Source organism: Crotalus tigris, unplaced genomic scaffold (genome assembly GCF_016545835.1).
Source record: "Crotalus tigris isolate CLP2741 ecotype Arizona unplaced genomic scaffold, ASM1654583v1 scf7180000024339.11422700, whole genome shotgun sequence".
Classification (NCBI taxonomy): Eukaryota; Metazoa; Chordata; class Lepidosauria; order Squamata; family Viperidae; genus Crotalus; species Crotalus tigris.
Genome location: NW_024100509.1, coordinates 6,935,167 through 6,958,222, shown reverse-complemented (window position 1 = coordinate 6,958,222; position 23,056 = coordinate 6,935,167). Strand labels below are relative to the sequence as shown.

Genomic DNA, 23,056 nt, shown 5'->3' with positions numbered 1-23,056 from the left:
CTTTACATCTACATCAGTGGTTCTCAACCTGTGGGTCGGGACCCCATTTGGGGTCGAACAACCATTTCACGGGGGTCGCCAAACAACGCAGTCCACCATTTTTTCCCCTTTTACTTAGCTGTGCTACTCCCTTTTATTCTATTGGCTTTTGAAAGCCAATAGAATAGACTCTCTTGAATAGAGTCTAATTCTATTGGCTTTCAAAAGCCAATAGGAATTGTCCAGGCTGTCTCTGCCCTGCTGAGCCTGCCAAAAGTCCCATTCTGCAAATGGTGCTGCACCAGTTGAGTAGTCCTTGACTTACAACCGGTTGGGGGGTCACGGCATTAAAAAGGTTGAGAACCACTGATCTACATATTACTCAAATCATTCACTATTCCTTTAAAACATCTTCTATCTCAAAAAAAGAAAAAAACTACTACAAAAGTTCATCATTTCCTTTTCCTTATTCCAACATCCGCCTTCTGCTGTTCTTTTTCTTTACATCTATAGGCTGCACGAATCATTCTCAGTTCCTTTGAAAAATCTTCTGTCACAAGAGACTGCTGCAGAAATTCAGCCTGTTTGTCTCCTACACCCAATAACATAGCACCTTCAACTGGCTGTACTTCCAACTTTTCTTCTATTATCTCAGGTTGTGAAGATGATGGAGAGCCCACCTTCAAAACAGAAGTGTAAAAATCTTTCGCTCTGAAATTGTATTAAGTCTATAATGTATCCCCGCATAATTCACCACTATTCCAACCGGTATCTCCCATCTAAACTGGACCTGTCGTTTTTTAAGCTCGTCAGCCCAAAAAAACAAAATCCTTTCTTTTTCTAAGAATTTTTGAAAATATTTCCTTTAAAATTATTACATCTTGAGCTGCAATTCGAAATCTCTGCTTATAAAAAACCTGTAAAATTTCATTACGAAGTGATCTCCTAGAAAAATAAATAATCACATCTTGTAGCAAATTCCTCTGCCTCGCAACCCTTGAATTAACCCTAAAAACTTTTTCCGTCTCTCTCAGTATTTCTTCAGGCCCAGCCCCCAAAATAAAGGCTATATCTTTTACCACGACCTGTCTCAAATCCTCTTGCGTACTTTCCTTCAATCCCCTTATTCTTAAAGCAAATTCCATGTCTCTATATTGTAACATAGTAATTTCATCCTGTATTATTTCCACGTTATTTTCCACTTCCAGTTTTTCAAAATTTTCCACAACATCATCAATACGATCATCCGGACACTCTATATGACTTACAAACTTTTGAAATGCAAACACTATGTCTTCTCTCATTTCCCTGTTTCTTTCTTCAAAAAATTCCTCCATCTCTTCTTTAATCTGTCGTGCCATATTTTCCAAGGCATCCTGTAGATCTTTAAATGTACATGCTGATGATGATGGAGAAGGTGGTGGTAACTTAAACTTAACTTGCTGAGCTGTCTGCATTACCGGAGAGGAGATCGAGGCTTTAGAAGCAACAGAAGCTCCGAGATGCTTTGAAGCCATTTTATTTTTAAGACCACTTGTTAGAAAGTCTGCTAAAATCTTATAAAATCAACAATTATCAAAAGAAGAAGAAAAAAGAAAAGGGGAGGAAAAAAGACAAAAGCCCCCTCACCTTCCTTAATTCTTTTTCTTCTTCTTGACATAGCCAGAAAAGCCCTTTCAATTGCTTTTATCTTCTCTTTTAAGTTACTTTTGTACTTTACTGACTTGGTTTTTGGTAGATATTGGACACTTACTGATCTGCCTCCTTGGTGAATATACTCACAAAATATATACTCGGTGATTAATCTCTCCCTCCAAATCCATCAACAGAGTCTAGGGGGGAGGAAAGGGAAGTCAGACATACACTATTAGTACTATGCAAGTTCCACCTTTTTTTCTAATTTTTGTGCCACAAATTGTGTTCATGCTCCAAAGGGTTAGAGGTTGCAGGATGATGTAATAATATTAGTTTCAATTTTCTGACCAAAGCAGTGAGTTGCTGTGGACACCATTAGTATCTATTTTCCCTCATTAGAATTCATTTTTCCTCCTTAGAATAATAAATAGATTAAAAAATTGATTATATTTATGTACAACATAAAATATATAGCAAATGTTTGTTGCATAACCTGGAGGAAGATGACCATTAGTAATGTGTTGCTGTTCTGGAAGGAATCACATAATAGGTTTTGCAACTAATTTTCTGATATTCTTTGTCACTCAAAAGCATTGAGGAATGTAAAGGAAACTGTACATTATTTAAATATTGAATGTACAGTAAGATTAGATATATCTCTGTACTACCATAAACTGTGAAATATCTCTTGTTATACTGATAACTTTCTCTTGGTTCAGTTGTGTGATTTTGCTAGTTCTAAGAATGGCTTTTGAGGTGCTGAGCTTGTTATTATGATTGTAGTAATTCCTGGTTTTAATGTAACCAACAGTAGTTTATCACAATAGGATTCAGGCAACATCATCCAGGTTTTGTGCCTCCAATCCTTATTCTACAGAAAACATTGGGGAAATTAGAATGCTTCCTCTGAATTTTATAAAGTAAACACTAGACCAGTGCTTTTTTTGTTAAAAAAAAAAAAGGTGCCGGAACTTTTACACGTTGTACAACCCGCCTTGCCTACGCTACAAGGTTCCATCCAAAAAAAGTGCCAGAACTCCGTTCTGGGCATTCTATGACAAAAAAAAAAAGCCCTGCACTAGACTATGGCTTTCTTAATTGAATTTTTAAAAACAAAATCTTAAAAAGTTTATATGACATGGCAATTTATAGTAAACATCAAAAAAAGGGGATCATTTCCAAACTATGAAGAGAAGCCCAAGAGGAGGTGGAAACTAGGCCTATTCCTGTTACAATTATGTCACCATCTGTGACAAGATATAAAAAAGTGTACTACTCTCACTTCCTATTTTAAAAATGAACACCATGAAAATGATGATTAGGAAGGAAATATTTGGCCATATAAAAAAGTTAATGTTATTCTAGATTGCATTGAAAAACACTGAGAGTCTGATGGACACTTAGCAATAATGCCCAGGAACATTACTTTAAATGTGTCAAACTTAGATATTGGAAAGACCTGATGAGATGCTTTGGTTGAAGTTTTAATTAACATAGAAAAAGATCCTGCAATGACTCTGATCAGTATAGCATTACCTTCAGAAATTAGAATGCTTGCAAATTAGAATGGATAATGTTCTCTACCTTGAGTTATTACTAAAAATAATAAAGGCAGGATAGAAATGAATGAATGAATGAATAAATAAATACATAATACTGGGGAGTATTGAGCAGACCAAGGGGAGCTGAGATTCATTGAAAGTGGTTCTTCTATCAATTTGACAGGGAGGAAAACTAATAATTTCCTAAACGAATATAAACTGCTGGCAATCTTTTTTATTGTAATGGTTTTAAAATACATTAAATAAAAATAAAGCATTTGTATATTTCACATCTTTAAATTATCATTGCATATCATTACTTCTGCAGCCAAACTTTTGGATAATGAGAAGACTCAAATCCTTAAGCATCTCAGACGTAAGGAATTGGAAGAACGCCAGAAGTTGTATAGGTGAGTTTTCATAAAATAGAGATCAGCAACTTTTTCAAGGATTGAATGCAATTTACTGTCTGGCTTGAGGGTCCAGGAATTTCCTCCACTATTAAATAAAATTCTTAAAATCTTACAAGAATCATCCGGTCCTGTGAAATTCCAACTTCCCCTCTCCAAATGTCCTGTTTTGTTATAATTTTTAATAGTACATTGAAGAAAGAAATCTCATTAGATATAATTTCAGAATTTGTTTACAGTTAAGTATACTTTGAATCATATGTCTACTTTATTGGGTGTACTTAATTTTACTATTTAGCTTTGAGTAATCTATTCTGCATACTTATGTTGAATTTTATTTATAGGAACACATTGAGTTACGTTCAGTATTGATCCTGTGGGTACATCAGAATTTTGAGTAAGAATCACATATTTAGCCACGATCAGTGTCTTTTTAGGAAATAACTCAGCCCAATTTTTATAACACATTTATATAGCTTCCTATCAATGAGAATTCTGAGCAGTAAACCAGTCAAAGATTATAACATATAGTAATATACAACCCATTAAAAGAACAAAGTTGAGGTCACTGTACTACTACTTTACCAGCATGTCCCACACATATATAGGCTCCATTAACATCTGCCCCCAGTGCTTAGGAAAAGCCAGACCTTCATGTCCTTCTGGGATCAACGTCATCTGAATCTTGGGGGAAGGATATTGGTGAAGAGGAGGTTGTTCCATTAGGCAGGTTCCATGACAGAAAAAGTACACTTCCTAAAACCTATCAAGTGAAGCTGCTTCATCAAGGAGATCTGTAACATGCTCATTCTACTTGATCAGTGAAATGGGCGGAAACCATTGAGAATAAGAGGTGCCACAAGTAAACTGTCCCATACTATTTAATGTTTTACAGATGACAACTAGCATCTTGAATTGCACCCAGAAACTTACTGGGGGTCAATACTGCTTTTTCTGTAGAGACTAAACAGAAACAAGGAGGGAATCGAATCCTGTGCCAACTTGTAAAGCAGAGGATAGTGGCCCTCTTCTCCTCTATCAACATTTACTTGAACCAGCCTCAGAGGAAGGAGACCAATCACTGGAGAACCATGCCACTCACTCCCAACCCCCTCAACTAGGCCAAAAGGATATCTGATTGATGGTATCAAAACCCTCATCAGTCAGGACAGATATACTCTGCTGATCCTGAATTTGGTAGAGGTCATCTCTAAGTATGATCATTGCCATTTTAATACTACAGATTTATATTATAACCTGGCTTAAAACCAACTAGTATTTATTTATTTAGTGTTGTTTGTCCATCGATTTTTGATGAGGACCTTGACATCTTGTGGATTATGGGCCATCAACGATGTGTCCGTAGGTGGCTGATAAGACCGATATTAGCACGGAATGTTCTGCCACATACTGAACAAAGAAATGTAGACACTGTTACTTCAGCATTTACAGCTCTGGCTTTGCGGAGTGCTCGCTTCTCTTGTGCCAAGATTGTCCTTCTATGTTCATATGTCTGCAACCCTGGTACATCAAGGTGCGCCATGTCGGTCGATCATGCGCCAGAAGTTCCCAAGAGATGGTGTTAATATCCAGGGACTTAAGAGAGGCTTTCAGTGTGTCTTTGTATCGCTTCTTTTGTCCCCCGTGTGATCATTTTCCTTGAGATAGCTCACCATAGAAGAGCTGTTTAGGGATGCAATGATCTGGCATCCTCACAACATGGCCTGCCCAGCGCATCTGGGCTTTCATCAGCAGATTGTAAACTGATGATAGGCCTGCTCTGGAGAGGACATCTGTGTCTGGTATCTTATCTAGCCACCGAATCCTCAAAATTCTATGAAGGCAAGTCATGTGGAAGTTGTTCAGTTGCCTAACATGCCTCCTGTACACTGTCCAGGTCTCACTAGCATACATCAGGGTAGTTAGCACTGCTGCCTGGTAAACTTTAAGCTTAGTAGCAAGGCTTATTCCATGGCGGTCCCACACGTTGGTCCGCAATCTGCCAAATGCAGAACTTGCCTTGGCAATTCTACAGTTGACCTCATTGTCAATTGTCACTGCACGGGAGAGGGTACTACCAAGATACGTAAATTGGTCCACTGCTTGCAGCTTTTGTCCCTTTACTGTGATGGTAGGCTCTTGATATTGGGCTTTTGGAACTGGCTGGTACATCATTTCAGTTTTCTTCGTGTTGATGAAGAGGCCATAGTTGTCATAAACGGCTGCAAATTTGTCCATGCTGGCTTGCATTTCCTGCTCCGATCCTGCATTAAGGGCGCAGTCATCAGCAAAGAGGAAATCTCGTAGCACAGTCTTCTTTACCTTGGTGACAGCCTGAAGACTTCGCAGGTTGAACAGTTTCCCATCAGTTCTGTACCTCAGATTAACTCCCACTGAGCTGTTCTCAAAGGTGTCTGACGGCATGGCTGAAAACATCATGCTGAACAGTGTTGGTGCCAGCACGCAACCTTGCTTAACGCCGTTAGTGACAGGGAAGGCCTCTGAGACTCCACCGTTACTCAGAACACAAGCTGCCGTGCCATGATGGAACTGCCGTACCATCAGAATAAACCTGTCAGGGCACCCAAACTTCGACATAATGCTCCATAATCCTTCACGACTGTGTCAAAAGCCTTGGTGAGATCCACGAAGGTGGTGTATAGTTCACAATTCTGCTCCTGACATTTCTCCTGGAGCTGTCGAGCTGCAAAGATCATGTCCATTCTTTGTGGAAACCACACTGTGTCTCAGGTAGTATGCCCTGTTCCAGATGGTCAGTCAGGCAATTTAGCAACACATGTGCAAATATCTTGCCTGCGACAGAGAGAAGTGATATTCCTCTATAATTATCACAGACTTGTAGATTTCCTTTCCTCTTGTAGAGGTGCACAATGGACGCGTCTTTCAGTTTCTGGGGAATGGAACCTTGTTTCCAGAAAGATCGGAACAACTGGGTAAGTTTTTCAACAAGCACAGCACCACCAGCCTTATAGACGTCTGCTGGGATTGCGTCAGATCCTGGCACCTTTCCACTGGAACACTGACTGATGGCCTGTGATATTTCAGCCTCTGATGGTAAGGCATCCAGGCTATAGTTGGTATCTACCTGGGATATCCTGTCAAATCGCCTCATTATTGATGGTGGATGGGTGGTTCAGCACAAAGTGGAAATGCTCAGCCCAACGCTGTAAAATCAGGGTCTTCTCAGTGATAAGAGTTACACCACTCGAATCCAGTAAAGGAGAGCTTCCTAAGGGCTGAGGTCCATACAGGGATCTAAGGGCTTCATAGAATCGTTTGACATCGCCTCTATCAGCAAACTTCTGAATTTCATCTGCTTTGGCACTCAGCCAGGAGTCCTGCATCTTGCAGAGCTTGCTCTGTATAATCCTGCGAGTGTTTATAAAAGCATTTTCTTTGCAGTTGACAACGGGTCATTTTGATGAGCACGGTAGAGATGGTGTTTTTCAGCAAGCAAGGCCTTAATCTCTTCATCGTTTTCATCAAACCAGTCCTGCTGCTTCCTATATGAAGGTCCAAGAACTTTAAGTGCAGAAGAGTGCAAGATGTCCTGGAAACATTCCCAGTCCTTCTCAGCATTTTCCTGTATTTGCAGCTCCAGGAGTTGATTGTCAAGATCTTTTACTAATGAAGCTACTATGTCAGGGTTTTCCAGTTACTGATGTTGATCTTTTTCATCACAACTCTGTTTCCCTGTGGACGATTCTTTGGCTTGATGTGAATATTTAACTTGGAAATGATGAGTCTATGGTCAGTCCAGCAGTCAGCACTCAGTATAGCCTTAGTTACTCTTACATCTTGCATGTCTTTCCTCTGCATAATGACATAATCAATAAGATGCCAGTGCCTGGAGCATGGGTGAATCCAGGACGTCTTTTTATGAGTAGGCAGGTGAAAGATGGTATTAGTAATGACCAGATCATGAGCAGCACATGTCTTCAATAGTAACATACCATTGCTATTACACGTGCCAATTCCATTTTTACCAATAACGCCATCCCAGGTAGAATGATCAGACCCCACTCTCACGTTGAAATCGCCAAGTAAAATCAGCCTATCGGTATGCTTCATGGATGAAAGTAGGGCATCAAGATCTTCATAAAACTTGTCCTTTACTTCATCTGGATTTGTCATTGTGGGTACGTAGGCACAGATCAATGTGGCTTGCTTTCCACTTAATAGTGGAAGATGCAGTGTCATGAGTCGATCATTCACACCCTTAGGAAGACTGGCAAGTTGGCGAACAAGATGGTTCTTAACCACTAAGCCAACTCCAGACTCACGACGTTGGTCACTGCTACGTCCACACCAAAAAAATGTGTAACCGCCTCCTGTTTCTGTGAGCTGACCTTCATTGGCTAGACGAGTTTCACACAGGGCCGCAATGTCAATGTTAAATCTGGCAAGCTCTCTGGCTACCAGAGCTGTTCTTCTTTCTGGGCGATCTGCTAATGGATTGTCTTGAAGCGTACGTACGTTCCATGTACCAATAATAAGTGGTAACACCTTGTGTTTCGTCTTAAATTTTGTATTTCGACCACATGAAATGGGATCCTCTCCAACCGCGGTAGGCTGAACAGGGTTTGAAGGAAGCAACAATGTTTAGGGCACATTTTCTAGCCCCTTCCTCATACTACGGAGGTGAGCAGTGTGATCCTAAAGAGGGCTGCTCAGTCGCTCATATAGACACCAAATCCAGCTGTTGCTTCATCAGCAAGAAGCGATCATTAGACCTGAGCTGCCTGTGTGCAGGTCCACGTCCACAGCTCCCAGTAATTCCACACCTGCTGCTTCTTCGCTCGCCTATCGCCACAGGACTTTAAGATTTGTCAGAATTAGGGAAAGTCAAGATGTCAAGACTTGCACGTGGATTGGATTTAAGTGAGGGAGAGGTGTGCATAGTCAGCCTCACTCTCTCTTCCCAGATTCCATCTTATTCCAATGGCAGGACAAAAGTCGAGAAAGTTGGAGATGGGCTGGGTGCAGTGGTTGACCAGGGCATCTTCCGTGTCTTGCCGTGCTCTCAGCGTACCATGTCGCTTGCAGAAACTGCCTTCATGACGTTGGTTCTATTTTAATAGATCTCACCCACTCAATTCACCAGAGTCTGTCTTCACATGCTTGGGATAGATAAATTTCTTACTCACCGAGTGTCAAAGACACAGCAGCTACTCTCAATCTGGTTTAGCCAGCCTGTCGAAGCTGTTGCCCGGGGTGGGGCCACTGCGCATGTTACAGCTACTAGGAGCCACAGGTGAGAGCTGAGTGTTGAGTGGGGACCAAAGGTGTTCAAGCTGCCCTAGAGGCACGACATGCCCTACACCAGAGGTACTACCCCTCCCCGACCACCCCATACACCCCTTATTTAGTGTAGAGAGCATATGAATAACAGTAATAAGCCGCCAAAGTCATTGGATATGAGATGCATGGCAGATAAATGTTCTAAATAAATAAATAATAAAATTATATAAAAGGAACACATAATACTATAGTACATGTATGATGGAAATATGTGGTCAATTTTGTAAGCTTTAAAAAATTCAAAAAAGTATGTTATAGGTTATGTTTTAAAATACATTGATTCATAAGAATAGAATAAATGTTCTATCTATTAATATATAGGCCATTTATCCAGTTAAGTGAAGTATCTATTAGTTGGAGAAAGTCTGCTTTTCCTCCTGTATATGCTCTCAAATGGCAGCTAATCACTATGTGATCCATTGTCTGACAAGGATCACCATAGTCACATTCAGAGGACGATCCTCTGCCCCATTTAAACAGAGTCTTGGCATATATCATGCAAGGTGTGGTTCCTATTCAAAGTTTTCCAGCACTGGTGGGTAGCATTGAAACCCGTTAAGTTTTGTGTCAGGTCAGATATATTTTTTGGGGAATTTGGACATTTGATATTTTGGTTTACTTTCCACTGGGATTTGACATCAAAGTTAGTGTTATGCCACTGCTGTACAAGTATCAGTGGGGGTTTCCTGGATTTGAGCCTTCCAATGGATAAGTGTGGCATATTAGACTACACCGACAGTTGGGAGTTACTGGTATTTTTTTTGTACACTCTGAGAAGTGCATCTTGTCATCATAAGGCTAGCGGGCAATATGGCTTAGTATAGGAACCCAGCAGGTTGGCGTGGTCTTCATGCACCTACTTATTATTCACATTCTATCATTCGGTCTGGTATCCAGTTTATTTATACTCAGCTGTTCATCCAAACAGGGCCATAATATTCAGCGGTAGGATACACCAATCCCAATGCTGACATTCTAAGTATAGAGGCAGAAGCACCCCACTTAATGCCACAAAATGTATAGAGTATATTATTACTGGTATTAATTTTTGCTGCAGTATTCTCTATATGTTTCTTGTAAGAGAGAGTTCAATCCAGCATTACACCAATATATTTTGGAAAGGGGTTATAAGGCAGCAATAGAATAGAATAGAATAGAATAGAATAGAACAGAATAGAATAGAATAGAATTCTTTATTGGCCAAGTGTGGTTGGGCACACAAGGAATTTGTCTTCGGTGCATAAGCTCTTAGTGTACATATAAGTAATAATGATAATCGTGATCATATACAACATGAAAATACATTCATCATAAATCGTGAAATACAACTCTTCATCAAATCATAAGATGCAACACTTAGCAATAGTCATAGAGCACTAGCTAAGCAGACAACATAAATCATACTAGGATACTAAAAATAAATAAATTGTAAGATATAAGCAGCAAAGTTATAGTCATAGGAAGATAAGAATAGGTAATAGGAAAGATAAGGAGTATCACAGCTTTATTAAGTATTTTGACATTGTTGTAGGAATTAGTTGTTAAGCAGAGTAATGGCATGGGGGAAAAAACTCCTTATGTCTAGTTGTTGAAGTATACCTTGGACCTTTTTTTCTTTGTTATTGAGGTGGAAACATATTGTTTCTGTTTTGCCCATGCTTGGGGTGAGCCTCCACTCAGCAAAGAACATCCCCAGACCTTTTAGGTCTTCTTTGAGGGAACTGTCAGCATCCTTCCTGTGTTTTCCTTGGGCTGCTAGGGCCATGTCATCCATGTAAGTGAATTTCCAACTTTTGGTGATTGCCATGTCAATATACATAGGCTGAACAAAGTGGGAGCCAGACAGAGCTCTGTGGTAAGCCATTATTTAATCTTTTCACTTTGCTTCCCCCCCCCATTATTATTTGAAAAGTACTATTGCATAGCATATTATTAATAAGATGGATAGTCTTGATATGGGACAATCAGTTGTAGTTTGTATAACATACCTTCCTTTCAGGCTGTGTTGTTGGCTATAGTCAGCTTCACAAAAATTGCTGTGGTTTTAAGGCCTCATTGGAATCCTGCTTCAATGTGACTTGTTAGGCTCAGCATCTGATCTTCGCAGTTTTGTAAAAATCCTACTTGTTCCACCAAGATGTTCTTCAATTCTAGAGCCAATGCTGTTTAGGCATAATCTTTCTAAGAGTTTTTAACAGGAGCTTTAAAGGGCTATTGGGTGATAACTTTCTCTCTTGTCTTTTGGTTTGCCTGGTTTTAAAATTGGTATCGCTGGTTTATGGTCTAGATAATTTGCTTCCTCCAAAACCCTTTAAGTTGTAAGCCTATCATCTTTTTAACCACCTTCCCAAAAATGTTATTCTCTTCTACAATGAGGCATTCACTCATGCTTGGAACCAACTATATGTCACCTCCTGAAAAGCCTTGACTAGCCAGAGGGGACATAGATCTAATACACAGGTAGCAGAACTCAGTGCCCCAAGGATCCTGTCCAGTTCCTTGGAAGCAATTGGCTCAAATTCAGCCAAAACAATGTAAAGGAATGTGGATGACCTTGAGAAAAAAGGAGAAGAGATGCTGCCTAGGAAACAGACAAGAGAGGCAAGAGCCCCCAGTGGTTTAACTATCAGAGAAAGAAACTTAGGAAATGTTCTGACACAGAATTAAGTTGCTTTGTAAAACTGGGTCAGACAGATAAACTCAATAGAAATGATTGCAAAACAGATATATATTTATTCAGAGAAATACTTGCATTTATGATGGTTGCTTCTGGATATTATACTTCTGTTCATTCCTATAGGTGAGAAATTAATATTTTCTCCATACCACTTCTATAACTTGGATTAGAGCCATCGGAGATGGGCGATGACCCCATGCTTTCTCTTAGACAAAGACATTCCAAACTGGCTCGTGTCCAGCAAGTCTTGCAATGCACTTTAGAAACTCCTCCCATTGACCTACTAACATGATATAGCTGACTAGCTAAAACTACCTTACCCATAAACCATCTCTTAAGGAGACAGCACTTAACGCAATAAATGCCAACATTCTAACATACAGACCTACGGGATCCAGAACACTCCCCGCTTGGAAATTTTAATTTCCACTACTAACTAACTGAAATGAGCAAAAAACATAGCATTAAGGCATGCAATTCTCAATGCTAACTAACTTGTGACTAAATAGGTAAAAACATGGTATCAAAACATGCATAACTATAAGGTAAATGTAAACATGTACAATTATAACATAGATAAGCAAGTGTTACGTCAAACAATGCATGAACACAATACATAGTTTGAGATTTGATCTTCTAGTTTGATCTTCGTCAGCAATGGGAACAAATCGGTGATCAGCCTGGTGCAAAAGTCTTTGAGTCACGACCTGACTCATGTGGCTACATGAACTGGAACTCAGCTTGATGAACTAGTTCAACACAACTGGGTAGGGCCTGGTGCACAAGTCCCGTGGGCCAATAGTTCTGGTATGCAGGCCACTTTAGCTGACTGTGTTCAGCAGGTCAGCGGTTCAAATCTCACCGGCTCAAGGTTGACTCAGCCTTCCATCCTGCCGGGGTAAGGTAAAATGAGGACCCAGATTGTTGGGGACAATGTAAATAAATATATATATATATATATATATATATATATATATATATATATATATATATGTAGGTCTTTGATTGTTCGGGTTTTCTCCCACGTAAAATTGGAAGTGTCTTGGCGACGTTTCGACGAAGTCCCATTCGTCATCTTCAGGCTGGTGTTTTCAGCTTCGTGCTTTGAGCAGCAATGTGGGGTCTTAGCTGTTTCTTCCTGTTAACTGCCAGTGGGGGTATGAACTGATTGGGTGGGAGCTTGGCTGTGTTCTGATTTGGTGGAGGTGTGTTCTGAATGGTTAGGGGCTTGGCTGTGCTCTGATTGGCTGGGGGAGTGTTCTGTTTGGTTGTGCTCAGGTTAGTCTGAGTTGCAGAGGGGTTTGAGATTTTGGAGGGGTTTAAAGTGGCTAATGATGCAGCTGTGGTCATCGAGATAGAAAAACGCCCACACAGCATGAACAAGCGAGATGATACCTCCCGCCTACCAGCCATTTGGAAACCCACCCTTATTGACAAACGACTCCCTAACACAAAAAATGATACCAGACCCACACTCACAAAAACCACACAGGAGGTCACCACCACACATCCACGCAAAAAACAAACCCAAAGCCACATCGATGACGAGGCACGACCACAAACCAGAAGCCAGACCACAGCTGCATCATTAGCCACTTTAAACCCCGTCCAATCCATACATGAAGCAAACTGACACCCTCCATGAAGAGGAATCACGACCACGAACGCGAAGCCAAAAAATAGCAAGGCAGCCCAAAATCTCAAACCCCTCTGCAACTCAGACTAACCTGAGCACAACCAAACAGAACACTCCCCCAGCCAATCAGAGCACAGCCAAGCCCCTAACCATTCAGAACACACCTTCACCCAATCAGAACACAGCCAAGCTCCCACCCAATCAGTTCATACCCCCACTGGCAGTTAAAAGGAAGAAACAGCTAAGACCACACATTGCTGCTCAAAGCACGAAGCTGAAAACACCAGCCTGAAGATGACGAATGGGACTTCGTCGAAACATTGCCAAGACACTTCAATTTTACGCGGGAGAAAACCCGAACAACCAAAGACCTACATACAAAATACCCGCGAAAACCTCAGAAAATAAATATATATATATATATATATATATATATATATATATATATATATATATATACACACACACATACATTGCTTACTGGTGTACACCGCTTAGAGAGTGCTTGCACTTAAAGCGATATATAAGTCTCATAAATAAATAAATAAATGCGTTCTTGTCTCTGAACAAGACAAGGTCTTCTTCCTGTAAAAGAAACTGGAACCAAATCTGGAACAGAAAAACTGGAACCCAAAATTTCTCAGGAACAAAGGAAACTGGATTCACAGGATGCTCAGGAACCAAAGAATCTGGAACCACTGGAAACTCAGAAACAGCAGGAGCTGGAAAGTCAGAACCAACAGCAAGAGCTGGAGAATCAGGAACAGAAGACTCAGGATACTCAGGAACCAAAGAACCCGGAAAAAAAAGGAACAGCTGGAGTTGGAGAATCAGGAACATCTGGAAACCCAAGAACAGCTGGAGCTGGAAATTCAGGAACAGCTGGAGCTGAAGAATCAGGAGCATCAGCAGGAGCTGAAGAATCAGGAACAACAGCAGGAGTGGAAGACTCAGGAACATCGGCAGGAGCTGGAGAATCAGGAACAGCAGGAGCTGGAGACTCAGGATACTCAGGAACTGAAGGGTCTGGAACCACTGATGGAGCGTTGAAGATGACTGCTACTGTTGTCATCAGGGTAGTGAGGACTTCATGTGTGAGCGTGGGTGTCTTTGACAACATAGAGTCCATGATTTTTTGGGGTGCACCAGTCATGCGCTCCCACGCTTCACCCATGTGAGATGCACGGGGAAGGCAATTTTTGGCCTTCAGACATTTGTCAATCACTGGATCATGACAAATATCTTCAATAGTCTGTAAGTCCTTGCAGGCTCCTACAAGGCTAATTCTTGGGATGCTAAGACTGGTGATCAAGACGATCAAAACTATGCCTAATCTCAGGTGCTTCCGCTTAGAGAAGCTTAGAAGCAGATTGGTTGAAGTTTACTGGGTGCCTGAGGTTGAAGATTGGCATGTTGATCTGGAGTTGGAAGTATATAGTGTTTTGGTCTCTGTGGTGTCTGTCTGTTTGGACAGGCCAAGAACTCAGGACTTTCTAGCCAGATCAATTCTGTTAACTGTGTGGCAAGTTTGGGCCACTCAACTTGGTTCACAAGGTTCTTATCTGTTGGCACATGTTACCATTGTTCAAGGCTTAAAGATGTTTCAATCTTTTTTACTTTGTTGCCTGCATAGACATAGAAGTGTCTGCTTTGTTTGCAGATGTAGCTTGACATCACCTTGTTGTCTGCATAGAAGGTGGTAGACTGTAGTTCAAGGCACAATGTCTTCGCTGTGAAGTTGGTGAGCTTTACAGCCAAAGTGGTACCACATAGTTCTAACCTTGGTACGGTGTGGCCTTGTTGTATTGTTAGTCTCACTTTTCCAAAGAAGACACCAAGACTGCAGCTCTCCCTGCTGTAGACTCTGGTGTACCTTATGGTTGCAATCAAAACGATGTAAGTGTGGCTCCCCCCGATGTAGACTGTGATGCATCTTAAGGCTGCATTTACCTTTGTTGACACATCTGAGGAAGTGTACAATTCTTTTCTTTGTATGGTGGCGGGTGAGCTGGAGACATACGTGCGTTGCACTTGCATACTCTGGAGACATTTTGGGAGTACACTTCATGACTCCCAGTCTTGTTTCTGTTCTGGCAGACGCGGCTTATCCCAGTGTGTAGTGTTCAGGGAGAACGTGCGTAGCTGCAGACGTTGTTTGTCCTCTATGGACAAGGCTAAGTTGTTGTAATTCTTGCTGGTCTGGAACACTATTGCTTCCAAAACAGGTTTGGTTGTCATGAGCATGCAGTATTTTAGGTGTGGTTTTAGGTGAGATGCTGTTCCATTACTGGGAATGGAGGTTTCTGAGATGCTCACCTGGCTCGGGGTTTGCGGTTGCTCAACACAAACCGTCCCTCCTATGGCCCATCCGAGTTCTGTCTTAATGGCTACTGGGGTTCCTGGTGGACCTTTGATTCTTTCATCGGAGCCAATGGACTCTGGGGTGTCTCTTCCCACCATGATTAGGATATCAGCTTCAGGATCTAAAGGGGGGATTAAATCGGCTATGTGTGCTAAGTGAGGTATTTTTCTTGCTGCTTCTGGTGTTGAAATTTCGCTGCACACATCTTGTAAGGTCTCCCATTCCAACACTGATGGTAACAGGAAATGTGAACTCCCATCTATCGATTCTATGCGTAGACCAGTGATTTTCCTCCCTGCCGTGCGCATTGGTACTGTGCACGTATTTATTGCGAAATGCTTCAATTCACTCGGGAGGTTGAAGAGGTCGAAAAAGGCGGGCTTAGCTATAGTGACCTTGCTGTGTGGGTCTAGTATGGCGTACATCTTTATGGCCCTTTCAGGTTGCCCGCCGGGGTAGACTTTTGCAAGACAAACGGGTGAGCATGAAGGAGGGCATGGTGAGTCGCCGCATATATCTGTGTAGTACTTCCCGTACATTTTTGGCTGCTCTTTGGAGTCACTTTGAGTCTCCGTTGTCGAAATCGTTTGTTGTGTCTCCTCAGAGGGCTTTTTAGTTTCTAGATGTAAGGCTGCTGGGTGCTTGTCACTGTCACATAGGTGGCATTTCACCCTGACTATACAATCTCTGGCCATGTGATCTATAGAGTCACAACATTTGAAACATATCCTATGCTCTTTGAGTAGGGCCTTTCGATCATCTGGGATTTTTTCCCGAATTCTCTGCAATAGTTTAGAAAGTTTGAAGATTTATGAATTGGACAAGTCAGGCTTTTTTTAAGTGAGCAAGGATTCGAATGAGTATTCCTTGGTATTTGTTCGTCTGAAGTCTTACTTGGGCAAGACGTGATCTCTGTTTTGTACATTGAAATAGGAGTTCTATCCTTTGTATTTTGAACGGGGCCCTTGGCTACGTCAGAGATGTGACTGCTTCGCTTGGTCATTGGAAAATGTGTTTCTCTGATGGAGAGGTATAGGGGATCATTGTAGAGTTCTGCCTGGTCATTGACAAATTCAGCAAGAACAGCAAAGGGGGGAAGTCTATTTTGATTCTTTCTCCTATAATCAACAGAAAACTTGATCCATTCATTGAATATCTACCATGGTAGTTTTTGGACGATAGGGTTCTGTTCCCTGAACTGGTCGAGGCAAGCTAGTCCTGGCAAGGAAGGATCCAGTTGTGCTGTCTGTAGCTGAGTAAGAAGTGACAAGAATGTCTTCAGCTGGCGAAGTTCGTTGATTTTCATTCTAGGGAAAGCGAGAACGTGGTTCAGCAGCGAGGATTCTGTCACTGTAGAGTCACCATAGTCCTTGTCGAGTGCAAGCCAAGCTTTTTTAATGACAATGTCTGGATCACCCAGATGGATGCATGGATGTTCATCACTACGTTTGTGGATTCTGGGCCTAGCCAGGCTGTCAACTGCACGAGCTCCTCATCTGATCCAGCCCTTTCCTCGAATATGGTGCGCTTGAAGACGTGCTTCCACAATAAGTACTCTCTCCCTATTTTATCAGAGAATTTTCGCATGCCTCTGGCTGCCATGTTCAACCTTCTTCCAACTAATGTTGGGGGATTCCACGATCCTGTGTGTGGTTTATGGTCAGGCGGAGGAGGTGCATAGCTTCCGGGAGCGGGGGCGTGCGCCATGTCCAGCTGGTAACTTACTTCAGCTTGTTGTCTGCTGAAGGTATCTTGCCATGTCACATGTGCGGGACCTTGTTGGCTTGGTCTGAATTCCTCTGCTCTGGCATTGAGCTGAGGGGACCTGAGTTCGTGCGTGCTTACTTGTTGGAGGGTTTCCCATCTTTCGGGTGGTGCGTAGTTGACTTCCTGGGAGGCTGGCACGGCTGGTGGTTGAGGGTCTCCTCTTCGGTCAGGTCTGGAGGCAGTTCCCTGGTAGACTGCTTCTTGTTGTCTCAATATTGACTCTTTTCTGGTGAGCTCATCTCGGAGCCGTTACACTTCCTGCTGTGTAACCATTGCCATTGCAGGTGGGCCCATCCGGTTGCCATCAGTGGTATGGTTTGGTGGGTTCCGTGGGGCAGCAACAGTGGGGAGATCTTGTAACACTTCCTGCTGAGTAGTTGTTGCCGTTGTAGGTGGACCCACTTGGTTGCCATCAAAGGTATGGTTCGGTGGGTTCAATGGAGCAGCAACAGTGGAAAGATCTCTTGACTTAGTTGTTGTGACATCAACTCTGTGGCTGGCCATTGAGATTCTTCTCCTCATCTACTCGGTCCTGGGGGGCTTGTGGATAGCTGCGGTCTCATCTGTTCACATTGAAACGCACTTTGGTTGTCCACGTAGGCCTGCACACGACTGCGTCGTTCTTCGTTCTCCAGTTGTTCCCGATTGGGCGAGAAGGTGGTGTGTTGAAGTGCCCTCTGAAAGCCTTTTGCTCTTGCTGTTTTATCTGCTACTTCTTGCTGGCTTCGTATGAACTCAAGCTCATCTTGAGTGGCCTTCATTTTGGTTTTCCTTATAGCTGCTTCAGCCTCTGCTTCAGCTTCTGCTTTAGCTTCTCTTTGAGCTGCTTCAGCCCTTCGTTTAGTTGCTTCCGCTTCCGCTTCAGTCTTTCTTTGATCTGCTTCAGCCCTTCTTTTAGCTGCTTCATCCTTTCGTTTGGCCTCCATTTGAGTTTCTTCAATTTCCATCGCCTCCAATTCCTTCTTTCTCAGCTGCTCCTCTTGTGCCAAGCGAAAGACTGCTTCGGCAGCTCTAGCATTGATGATTGCTTGCTCTGTTTGTGAAATTTGGGGTGATTGACTATGACGAGAAGATGCCTTTGAATGGTGGGAGGCGCCTGTGACGTGAGTTTGTTGTGACACGCTGGAATGAGCCTTGGATATATGGTGAAAGGATGAGGCTTTTCTAGAGGCGTGAGATGGGGCCACCTGTGACCGCTGGGATGGTGTTTGCAAATGGCGGGAAATTTCAGACTCTGCCCTCTCGACTGGTCTGTCTCTTGGGTGAGGCTCGGGCTCTGGGAGGTGTTGTGGGCTCTCCAGAAACTTATTGCGCTCCTTGTTTATTAGTTTGAGGCTTTGCATCTCGCTGTCGACTCTTGGGTCTCCTAATTACGCCTGAATGTCTTCAAGTTGCCGCTCGGAGCTCATCCATTGTTCGAGGGCGTCTTCCTTATCTTCTTCCAATTGGCGCGCACTTTCGGGAGAGGGCTCCTCCTGAGGCCCTTGGTAGAGTTGGAGTAATTTCCTCCAATGTCTTTCATGGCACCTGCAGTGTGACTCCCATCTTTCCATCAGATGTGAGTGCATGGCTTCTGTAGGCTTTCTTTGTTGCCTCAGGTCATAGGGCACCTGAGACGTCTTGGGCCTCGCTGAGGCTTGAGCATCAGCCTCTGTGTACCGGTCAAGGTTGGCTGTTTGCAGCATTTCTCCTTGACCGGTTGGTTGGGGTGTCTCATCTAGGCTGGTTGGTTGAACCCCTTCTTCTAGATCAATGGGACACTCTGCCATGGCTAGGACAGGTTCAGTACACTTCCTAGCTTTTTTGAAGCAAATTTGATGAACTTCTCTCTTTGACCACTAGGGGTCGCTACTTGCAGATCAGCTACTAGGGTGCTGTCTGGGTGCATTCTCCTGTGTTCGTGGGTACTTCAGTGCGATTCACCCTTTCACCACTAGGGGTCACCTCCTGCGGGTCAGTTACCGGGGTGCTTTTCCTTCGAGGTTCACCCTTTGTCCACTAGAGGGATTTCTCTGTGCGTGATTAAAGGCTTGCATGTAGTTCCTCCTTTAACCACTAGGGGGCATCTGGAGAGAGGCCAGCCAAAATTCTTCTTACTACCACGTTATCCTTAGTGGCCACCTGGGAAATCCCACCATGGTCATTAAGTTGCAAGCTGGAGACTGCTTGGGACTCTAAGATCCTCCCAGTCGTCAGCTTTGTGATAATAAGCAAGGATAATTGCTGTCTGTTCTTCTCCTTAATTTACCCTCAGCACAGTCACCACTAGAGGTGACTGCTCACGTAAGTGATTACCTTTCTGTGCCCTCTAGGGGGTGTTGGTAGCTTTGGATGAATTTAGGTAACTTGCTCTTTATCAGATTCACTCTGCGTAGTTAGAAAATGCATACAGTGAAGTACCTTCTTTCCCTCTAGGGGGTGCTCTTAACTTGGCTTGGTGTAAGCCTGCTATGTGCTGAATTAATTATTAAGTTGTAGGTCCAGCACGGAAAATTGCAAAAGGATATCGTGTGCAGATTGGCCACCAGGGGATGCTGTTGCACTGCTATTGGGGCCTCTGCATACCTTCTCTTTCCATTGACATAGCTGGAATTCCAAGGGGAGGGGTAATTTAGACTTCTCCTCTCATCATTGCTGAGTTATCATGACAACAAATGGTTGCTTCGGCAACAGATTGTTTTATGGCTTTCGGCTATCTCAGAGCCAGGGGCCAGCTAGGGCGAATGCTTGTTTTCAAGCTTTGGTTTACGTTGCATTTGGTAGCAAAGAAACTTTTTCAACCTATCTGGTGAAGAGTCAAAGGCTGCATTCCATCCTCCCAAGGCTTCCTTTACTAAAGCAGTCAGAAACACACGCAACTCCTTTGCATTTTAGTAACACAGACGTTAAACTTTGTCTTTGCTTTCCAAGCAAATGGATTTGGGTTCACAGACAATCTTTTGAAACAATTATCTCTTGCCTATTCCCCTTCCTCTGTTTTGCTTCAAGCTGTTTGAATTGCTGGCAAAGAAAGGGGGGTAGCTGCCCAACGCTCCTTTGATCTTAAAAATGCAGGCTTTTACATGCAGCATCGGCTAGCAGAAATTCATGGCTCTTAGAACAAGTAAATTGGCAGTCTTTCGCCTCTAGCTGCTAGCAGAAATTCACGTGCTAATGACAAGAGTTCCCTCTTCAAAGCTATCTCTTTATAACTTTTACTTAGAGTGAAGATAGCAGGCAGATAAACTTTATCATGCAAACCAGTGGAGACTTTGCAGAGTTAAAGGTGAATTAACAATACAATGCATCAGGTAGAAACGCTTGGGTGAGGGAGGTTTCAACCAAATCACACCTTCTCTTTGAAACGCTGGCTGACAAGCAGATATACTGATTTTACTTTTGCAGGAAATTAGAGGATATTAGCCCTATCAAATTACTTTTTTTCCTTTAAAGCTGATATAGAGATAGGTATAATTTCTCGCTGTTCTGACACAGAATTAAGTTGCTTTGTAAAACTGGGTCAGACAGATAAACTCAATAGAAATGATTGCAAAACAGATATATATTTATTCAGAGAAATACTTGCATTTATGATGGTTGTTTCTGGATATTACACTTCTGTTCATTCCTATAGGTGAGAAATTAATATTTTCTCCATACCACTTCTATAACTTGGATTAGAGCCATCAGAGACGGGTGATGACCCCATGCTTTCTCTTAGACAAAGACATTCCAAACTGGCTCGTGTCCAGCAAGTCCTGCAATGCCCTTTAGAAACTCCTCCCACTGACCTACTAACATGATATAGCTGACTAGCTAAAACTACCTTACCCATAAGCCATCTCTTAAGGAGACAGCACTTAACCCAATAAATGCCAACATTCTAACATACAGACCTACGTGATCCAGAACAGGAAAGACTCACTCTAATGGATTAATCAGTTAAAAATGAGAATGGAAAATTTGTACTTTTAGATTTGCAAAATTCTGTTAATGTAACCTTGCAATAAAGTAGAATTAGTTCATCTAGTCCTATTTCCTGTCAGGTTTTCCTGACAGGACTGACTAGACTAGAACTGGGCTCAATCATTGGTTCTAACTCCTAGTAGATACAAGCAATTTCATCTGATAAATGCTTAGAATAATTCTTTAACAAGTCTAAAGGTTCCCATGAGCTTTCCTTACCAGTAAGTACTGAGACTTTCTCCCTGCCATGGTAGCAACTACCTAGAAAAAACCTGAAGGCTAATGGAGCAATATGCCTAACAAAGTATTGTAGGAGGCACAGAAAACTGCCTTGTTATCAGGGCAGTAGTCAGGCAGATCTATAAACTTTGAGAAAACATCTCAGACATGCCCCTCCCTAGTTCATAAAGTGAAAAAGTGGGGAAGCATATTTAGACTTGCAAGATTCTGTTACATAGCTGTTACAATAAAAGTAGTCATAACCTATATGATGTTGGTTTCTTAATTTAGTGTACCTTGCACAACAGACAGGAATTGATAACAATATCGCCCAACTAAAAATCACATCAAATTACCCTGAGATAAGCACCAGATCTAGGCAGATCTATATGAGATAATAATCTAGATAAGGTCCATGTTGGCCATGAATTCCTGAAATACTCTAATTCTTGAACAAGCAAAAAGGCAAGTTGAAATCCCCCAGAACAGTAAGTCAGAAACTGTACCCCTAAATCACCACAAAATCCAGCACTCGGGTATGGAAGTTGCAGTGTAACAAGAAGACTGATACACAAGCTTCATCTTATACCTATAATTGTAGAGAGTAAGTGAGATGATATTGATCAAGGTAAGTTGGCTCCATTACTAAAGTGATGAGGGGAAAAAGTCTAAAAATCTGGCAGAAGCAGATCAAACAGATGCTTCCCTAATTAACATGAGTATAAGAAGTGGTGGAGGTATAACATGTTCAGACTTGCAAGATTTGGTTATTATTTGGTTATTACTTTCAGTAAAAATAGTCTTCCTCATTGTATAAATGTTTATTTGTTTCCAAATAAAATACAGAATCAAAAAATAAAGAATTACAATACAAAAACAAAGAAAAAAGTATATAAAACAAAATATCAAGCATATACACAAAATGTCCCCTCTGATTGAACACTGATAAATATATTTCAGCAACAAGTATTCCTCCTCCCTCCTTGCAAATCAGCCAATCTATAAATTTCTACAGCTATATTTGCAAAACTGCTGTATAACATTTAAAAAATCACAATTGTAGAAATCTATTATCAATCAACCAATTTGGCTTACCATCTGTCTACCATTAAAAAAAACCAGATAACAGGCAGTCCCAACCACAAAGCTAGACCTCAAAATCCTCTGTTAACAATCTATTGTTGTATTTAACTCGCATAAAGTCCACAAGTAGCTTCTATTCTCTCATAAGTCCGCTAGTACACCATTATTTCTGATCCATCCAGAATCAAAAACCATTGACTGATTCTTGATAATAAAAACAGCTCCAAGTTTATCATCTTTGCTTTTTTTCAAAATTATGAGTGGAATCTTTCCAAGCTGCTTCTCATTCTCCTGAAAAGAAGGTCTCCATTGAGAATATCTCCATAATACTTGTTCAAGAAATCTTTCCACAAATTGGGATGTAATGTATCTTGATATCAATCCTCTAATTGCTTATGATATTTCCATTCCACAAACTCTATCAACTTTTCTGAAGAAATCAAATTCATTAATGTCCCCTTCAGCAGGTGGGGAAAATCT

General features: G+C 41.8%; 1 protein-coding gene across 2 annotated transcripts in view; it reads left to right on the top strand.

The window, feature by feature from the left end:
- ALOX5 (arachidonate 5-lipoxygenase) overlaps positions 1-23,056 on the top strand; it is a 195,086-nt gene that overhangs the window by 15,637 nt on the left and 156,393 nt on the right. For both annotated transcript variants that reach the window (XR_005554610.1, XM_039326022.1), the window contains exon 3: positions 3,484-3,565. Coding sequence is in view for 1 of the 2 variants with exons in the window: in XM_039326022.1 (XP_039181956.1) it covers positions 3,484-3,565 (82 nt within the window). In the remaining variant the exon portion in view is untranslated. The remainder of the gene's footprint in view (positions 1-3,483; positions 3,566-23,056) is intronic.